Source organism: Zootoca vivipara, chromosome Z1 (genome assembly GCF_965207765.1).
Source record: "Zootoca vivipara chromosome Z1, rZooViv2.hap1.1, whole genome shotgun sequence".
NCBI lineage: Eukaryota > Metazoa > Chordata > Lepidosauria > Squamata > Lacertidae > Zootoca > Zootoca vivipara.
In genome coordinates, this window is record NC_142583.1 from 62569324 (window position 1) to 62576901 (window position 7578).

The following is a 7578-nucleotide window of genomic DNA, read 5'->3' on the forward strand; positions in this document are numbered from 1 at the left end:
AAGTCTCCCGGTCAATTCAGCCAGTTCCATAAATTCAATCATCTTCAGCTGCCATTCGTCCACTGTAAGTAGGTCTTCACTCTTCCAATTCTTAGCCAATAAAATCCTCACTGCTGTTGTGGCATACAGAAAAAACATAATATCTTTTTTTTGTAATTCCTCTCTGACTATTCCAAGTAAAAACGCTTCTGGTTTCATAATAAAGGTGTTTTTAACACCTTTTTCATTTCATTATAAATCTTTTCCCAGAAGTTCTTTACAAGAATCTTCATTTGCATTAGCCACTAGCCATAGCAGTAAAATAAAATAAAATGTACTGAAGATAGAGGTAAAAACTTAACTATACAAAATACAGTTGGGGGTTTACATCAATAATCAAATAATAGATCTTATTCTAATTGCCCCGGCTAAAAACCTTGCCGTTTTTGCTGTCACCTGATCATCTTGATCTGCTAAAAGGAAGGCCACAGTAGCAATGGTTGAGTGACCCGGCAGGGACAATAATAGAGGGGTAACAACCTCAAATCTTTATAAAGAGTGCAAGCCAGAAGCACATGACCCACTGACACAATACTGCCATCTTCACAGGGACATAACCATTTTTTCCAGTGGAATTTATTGAAATTGACCATCAAGCACAGCCGAGGACAGTATATTCAATCTTGCGAAAGTGAAAGCGCATCTGTATTTTGGAATTGTTAAATTTTGAAAATAGGGTGCCAAAGTGTCAAAATGACCAGGTGGAAAAGAATCATACCACAGACAAAATTTCCTTATGGTGGCCAAATCATTCTGTCGCTCGATATCATATAGGCGCTGTCTAATTAAATTATTTGTTTTACTGAAACCCAGTGTTAATAACTGTGGTGGTGATAAACCAGAAAAGTAAAGATTTTGGTTGACAATTTCAGTTCATAGAATCATAGAGTTGGAAGAGACCACAAGGGCCATCCAGTCCAACCCCCTGCCAAGCAGGAAACACCATCAAAGCATTCTTGACATATGTCTGTCAAGCCTCTGCTTAAAGACCTCCAAAGAAGGAGACTCCACCACACTTCTTGGCAGCAAATTCCACTGCCGAACAGCTCTTACTGTCAGGAAGTTCTTCCTAATGTTTAGGTGGAATCTTCTTTCTTGTAGTTTGAATCCATTGCTCCGTGTCCGCTTCTCTGGAGCAGCAGAAAACAACCTTTCACCCTCCTCTATATGGCATCATTTTATATATTTGAACATGGCTATCATACCACCCCTTAACCTTCTCTTCTCCAGGCTAAACATACCCAAGTGCTCTCATGACAAATCTTGCAATACTAGGGGTAGTAGACCAGTAGATCATTTCATTAATTTTAGGCGGTCTATGAGAAGGGCTGCCATATGTCCAGAATTTCCCGAAAATAGTGTCCCAAAAAGGCTCAACGGAATTTCACTTTTTGAAATATGGCAACCCTATCTATGAGTGAAACTTAGTTAGCTACAACCCAGACACTGAAACTGTTCAATGTTGTTTCCGGTTAAGTTTTACTCAGATTAACTCACTGAAATAATGTCTGTTGATTTCAGTGGGTCTGCGTCGAGTAGGCCAATAGCATTGGCTACAACCCTTAGCATTTAATAGCCTTGACAAAACCTGTCCTTCGCTAAGGGCTTGTACGGTTGTACAGATTATTGTGGGTTCCCCCCCCCCCAAAAAAAATGCAGATCTGCAAGGGCAAGGAATTATGTGACCTGAGCCTTCAAATGTGATTTGTGTGATGATTATGACGCACTACTGTGGGTTTTACATGGAGCATTTGGCTGGAGAGCTGACAGCCCAACCCTAACTTCAAGAGATGTCGCAATGTCGCATGCCAAACCAGGATGCACAAATCTTTCAGGAGAAGAGGTTGGAGCTCACCAGCAGAGCATCTGCTTTGCATGCAGAAGGTCCCAGGGTTCAATTCCCAACATCTCCAGGTGGGTCTGGAAATCTCCCTTGTCTGAAAACCCTGAGAGCCACTGCCAGTAAACAGTACTTCCCAAATTTGGGGACGGACAGACAAAAAAAACATTCTTCAGAACAGCAGTTTCCAGTAAGGAAGACAATAACACAATAAAATTCAAAGCAGTAACTATTTTATACTGCAAACCACCCTGTGATCCGCAGGTGAAGGGTGGTACATAAATTTAATTGAGAAATGAAAATTCATTGCACATTTATTCAAAATTCAATTAAAATTATCTAATTAATTCAGCTAAACTGATCCATTGATACCAGCTTTTTGAAGTCTGATAGGCATTTACCCCTCCAGCCCCCCTTTTCTTTTAGCTCCTCCTGTAAGTAGTCCCACCAGCCCCCAGGGGGCAGCACCACCCACTTTGGGAACCACCACGCTTGGCCCAAGGCATCTTCCTGTGTTCCTATGAAAAGCACTATGAGCAGGCTGGAGGAGATTGCCATAATATCTGCTCTGGAACGGCTTAAAAAAAATAAATCATTGGGGAGTTGGGTGCTTGTGAGACTTTCCACTGCAGAATTCCCTTTCCTTTCCTTTTTTTGGCAATGCACTCTAAGCATCTGCATTAATGAGGAAGGAATATGCCCTCATTGACACTAATTCTGGCAAACGACAATTGCTCCGAGTGATGTTGCTCGGCACAAATCAGCAGAAATTCTGGGACTGCGACGAATCCCATTCCAAATGGTTGTGTGCAGCAAGCAGCATTTTGGAGAGAAGCAAAGGTTCTCCAGTTGTTTGGGTTGCAGGGAGTGGGGTCAGTGGGGGGGGGAACATGCATGGGAAGTGAAGTTTGATGTTGGACATCTCCTAATACAGCCTTTGCTGGCTGGCTGGCAATGATGGGATTTGTAGTCCAAGACTTCTGTCAAAGGTTCTATATGGGTTGAGCCAGTCTTTAGCTGTCATGGACTGGTTGGACACAGAGGTAATGGTGGGAGGAACCAGATGGCAGAACCACCAAGGGATTCAACAGGATTAGGCACCATACAAAAACGTTTCTCTTTAACTAGTCCTTTGGCTGGTTAACATTCAATGTCATTTTAAATGTGTTTGTGGGGATTCTAGGTTTGTTCTTGTTCTTTTTTTTACAATGTATTTTGTGATCTCAGTTTGTATTTTTATGTTGTGAATCACCCTGTGATCTTTGGACGAAGGGTGATACAGATTCAATAAATAATAACAATCATAATATGAAGCAAATATGAAGCAATATGAAGCAAATGAATGGATGTGAACTGGGTATTAAAAGTGAGAACATCTCGAATCCAACTGGGCAAACCGCTGTAAACTCTCCAGAGAACTTGGCTGATGGGTAGAATATAAACATTTTCCTGCCCACTTCACCACTGGGATTTATAAACTCCCGTGGTTTTTATGCAGGAGGGTAGGAATCTGAAGGGCAATTGGAATCAGAATTTCCAGAAGCTGAAAATTTGTTGCCATATAGAATCATAGAATTGTAGAGTTGGACGGGATCCCAAGGAACAGCTGGGCCAACCCCCTGCAATGGAGGAATAATAAAAATAAAATAATATTTGACAGCATTTCCCAGGATTTTCGTGCAGGTTTCTCTTAAGACGAAAAGTAAGTTTGTCTCCCATTCTTTGGCTTTGCACTAAATATATACAGTGGTACCTTGGGTTAAGAACTTAATTTGTTCTGGAGCTCCGTTCTTAACCTGAAACTGTTCTTAACCTGAGGTACTGCTTTAGCCAATGGGGCCTCCTGCTGCCACCGGGCTGCTGGCGCGTGATTTCCGTTCTCATCCTGAGGTAAAGTTCTCAACCCAATGTACTACTTCTGGGTTAGTGGAGTTTGTAACCTGAAGCGTCTGTAACCCGAGGTACCTCTGTACTGCAGTCTATGGCAGTGGTTCCCAACAGGTGGCTCGCGGACCCCCAGGGGTCCGCGAGCTATGCCAGAGGGGTCCGCAAGATGCTATTAGAATAAAAAAAAATATTAAATATATTTTGTATGATAACAGATTTTTTGTTTTGGCCGCTTCCTGCACGAGCAGAGTCTAGCGCAAAACTAGAATTAGATAGAGGCAGTAGTTCTGCTGTATGCCGTTAGGTGGCGCTTTACAAACATTACTGTTTTGCAAAGAGGCAGCGCGTGCATTCTACTAACGCTCACCTCCCCAAGATGCTTTGCGCGCGTCGGCTTCATTTGTGCGCTACTGCGCAGGTACCCTGTCTTCTCCATTCCCCTCCCTCCTCCCTGGCGCGCGCTGCCTCTTTGCAAAACAGTAGTGTTTGTAAACAAAGCGTTGTTTTTCGCGGAAGCTACAGTTCGCGTACTTAAAAATGGACCGTTGGTTAAAAAGTGGTTCATCTCATTAAGAACTGAAAATTAAAACTAACTGTATACTGATGGAGTACTCTGTTGTAACTGTAAAAAAAACGTATAAATATAAAATATAAAAAGACTCTTAATTTGGCTCTCACTTTTTAATTTTAGGATTAGGAATTAATGGGGGTCCTTGTCACAATAGCGGCTCAATGAGGGGTCCTCGAGAAAATTTTGTTGGGAACCCCTGGTCTATGGTTTACTAATTTGGCTTCTGTTACCTTCTGTCCTCATTTGTTTGACTTGGCCTTCAGCAGTGTAGACCTTTCCCCCTCGTGTGATGCAGCCATAGACCCGTCACTGCTTTCCTTTCTCCGCAGGCACTATAAGGTTTCGGTCGTGCTGATGTGTTTCGTCGTTCCTACCATTGTGCCTTGGTACTTCTGGGGGGAGAGCTTGTGGAATTCGTACTTCCTTGCTTCAATTCTGCGTTACACCATCTCTCTCAATGTTTCTTGGCTGGTCAATAGCGCTGCTCACATGTATGGCAATCGGCCGTACAACAAGAACATCAATCCTCGGCAGAACTCCTTTGTCACTATAGGAGCTATTGGTGAGTACCAAAAACAGTCTCCAGAGACATCTGGAATAGGGATGGGGAGCCTGTAGCCCTCCAGATGTTGCAGGACTCCATCAGCCCCAGGAAGCATTCCTAGTGGTCAGGGATGGTGGCCATTGTCCTCCAACAACATCTGGAAAGCCTCATCCCTTATTTGTAATGATGGCATTTGGTTTGTTTTCTTCCAAACTTCTCTAGAAGTTACTGTTAAGTTGATTAAGCAACTATATGAACACCTATGGTTTTCCCAGTAGTGATGTATGGAAGTGAGAGCTGGACCATAAAGAAGGCTGGTTGCCGAAGAATGGATGCTTTTGAATGATGGTGCTGGAGGAGACTCTTGAGAGTCCCATGGACTGCAAGAAGATCAAACCTATCCATTCTGAAGGAAATCAGCCCTGAGTGCTCGCTGGAAGGACAGATCGTGAAGCTGGGGCTCCAATACTTTGGCCACCTCATGAGAAGAGAAGAATCCTTGGAAAAGACCCTGATGTTGGGAAAGATGGAGGGCACTAGGAGAAGGGGACGACAGAGGACAAGATGGTTGGACAGTGTTCTCGAAGCTACGAACATGAGTTTGACCAAACTGCGGGAGGCAGTGCAAGACAGGAGTGCCTGGCGTGCTATGGTCCATGGGGTCACAAAGAGTCGGACACGACTAAACGACTAAACAACAACAACAATGAACACCTTACTTCATGATGAACTTGTTTCCTTCTCCCAAGACAGTTTTTCGGGTGGTTTTGTTTGAGGGCCTTCAGAGATTCAGGTTCCAGACCTGACTGTTTTTGCAGTGTTTCATGGCTTACTGGGAATTGCAAAGGCAATGGGGAGCTCTGTCCCTGTTAGTACGGCTCCACAACAATTTCAGGAGGTGGATGAAATACAACTGCCTTCAAATATTACCCTAATGGCTGGAGCATGGAGAATGCAGAATGCCCGTTTGCTTAAGGCGGGGCTCTACTGGCTGGCTGGATTACTGCAGTGCTAAACCATTGCACGGCACCACTGTCTAATGCTAGATTTAGAGACTCAGCAATTAATCTAGCATTAGATAGTGGTATCGTGCAATGGTTTAGCACTGCAGTAATCCAGCCAGCCAGTAGAGCCCCATCTTAACCAAACTGGCATTCTGCAGCCTCCATGCTTAGAGACAGTTGGATGGCGTCTTGCCCGCCTCCTTCTGGCAACTCCTGCAGCCAAACATATTGCTCTGCTTTCCTTTGGGTCACATCTGTGAGTCTTGTCATCTGGGCATCCCAGGTCTTCCAGACACACTGCCCAGGGATCAGCAGACCGGAAGTAGCGCTGCCGCCATTTTGGAACTGGGCAGAGCAGCATCGAAAGTCGCTTCTGAGCATGCTCCGCCCAGTTCCAAAATAGCCGCCGCACCAGAAATCGCTTCTGTGCATGTCCAGAGACTCCAGACATGCACAGAAGGAGCCTCCCTTGGCCGGTAAGTAAACCAGGGAAAAACAAAAAAATCCGTTTTTCCAGCTGGGAACAGCTGGAAAAACGGGGGTTTCCCAGGGAATACGGGAGACTTGGCAGCTATGATGGATGCCAACAAATGCAAATGCACCCTGGTGCCCGTTACGCCCCTTAATTTATTCTTGCAGTGCTACTAGACTCAATAGCACCAGCAGTCCTCCCAGTGGTTCATTTAGCGGCACATTCTATTGGGCCAAATATGCCACCACCAGCCAACGAATACCCTTGCTGGCGTTTGTGTAGGCCAGGCCCTGCATTAAGAGAATGAAGGGATATAAATCAGAAATGCAAAATGGCAGCATCCAGAAGCCACTGGGGATGCAACACTGTCTTCGTGCATACTCTGTCTCGGATCTCGAGGTCACAGATGCAACGGGAAGGTGACTGGAATTGACGGCTTGCGACCATGAACAGCAACAAAGATCCGCGGCACCTTAAAAGACGATTGCGGCGTAAGCTTTCATTTCACTTGGACTAAAATAAAGACTCACGGCGGTTGTAATGGTCTCTTCACCACCGCCGCAGCGCTCAGTGCGTTCGCCCCCAGTCGCCCACGCAGATCCCGGGCTTCACCTGCAGCCGCAGCTGCCTCTCACCAGGCTCTTCGCGCTGCGCTGCACTCCCCGAAGCGGCTCCCACCCCCGGCTTATTTTCGGGGGATGTCTTATATTTATTCTACTAATTAAAAGCCTGACATGGCTTATTTTTGAGGACCGTCTTATTTTAGGAGAAACACAGTGCTTCTTCTCATACTCCTGTTATTTCATTGATCTAGTTCTTCCTCTCGGTCCCCGCCCCCTCCAATGTTAGATGTGCCATCTTCCAACCTGTCAAATGCCACTGTTGTTGGGGGTCTTGTTTAGGGTGTGTCTGATGGCGCTTAAATGTCTACACAGGGGTCAGCAAATTTTCCGCAGGGGGCCGGTGCACTGTCCCTCAGACCTTGTGGAAGGCCGGACTATATTTTTTTTGGGGGGGGGATTTCCCTCACCGACTCTCCCCTCCCTTCTGCACAGCCCCGGACGAGCCCCGGTGGCTGCTTTCCTGTGCCTTACGAGTGGTAGGGGCTGGCGGCGGTGGCGGCGAGACGATGAGTGTTGCGAAAGGGCTGGCTCCAGAGAGGGGCTGGTCTGCTTTAAATGGCGCTCAGCCAACTGCGGCTCCTGTGCCTTGCAAGCGGCA

At 45.6% G+C, this 7578-nt stretch overlaps 1 protein-coding gene across 1 annotated transcript in view; it reads left to right on the forward strand.

Annotated features, from left to right (window-relative positions):
- The window catches only part of SCD5 (stearoyl-CoA desaturase 5), a 41242-nt gene extending 36287 nt beyond the window's left edge, over positions 1-4955 (forward strand). The window contains exon 4 of the mRNA XM_088657091.1: positions 4667-4955. Coding sequence (XP_088513217.1) covers positions 4667-4955 — 289 coding nt within the window. The remainder of the gene's footprint in view (positions 1-4666) is intronic.
- The last annotated feature ends 2623 nt before the right edge of the window (positions 4956-7578 follow it).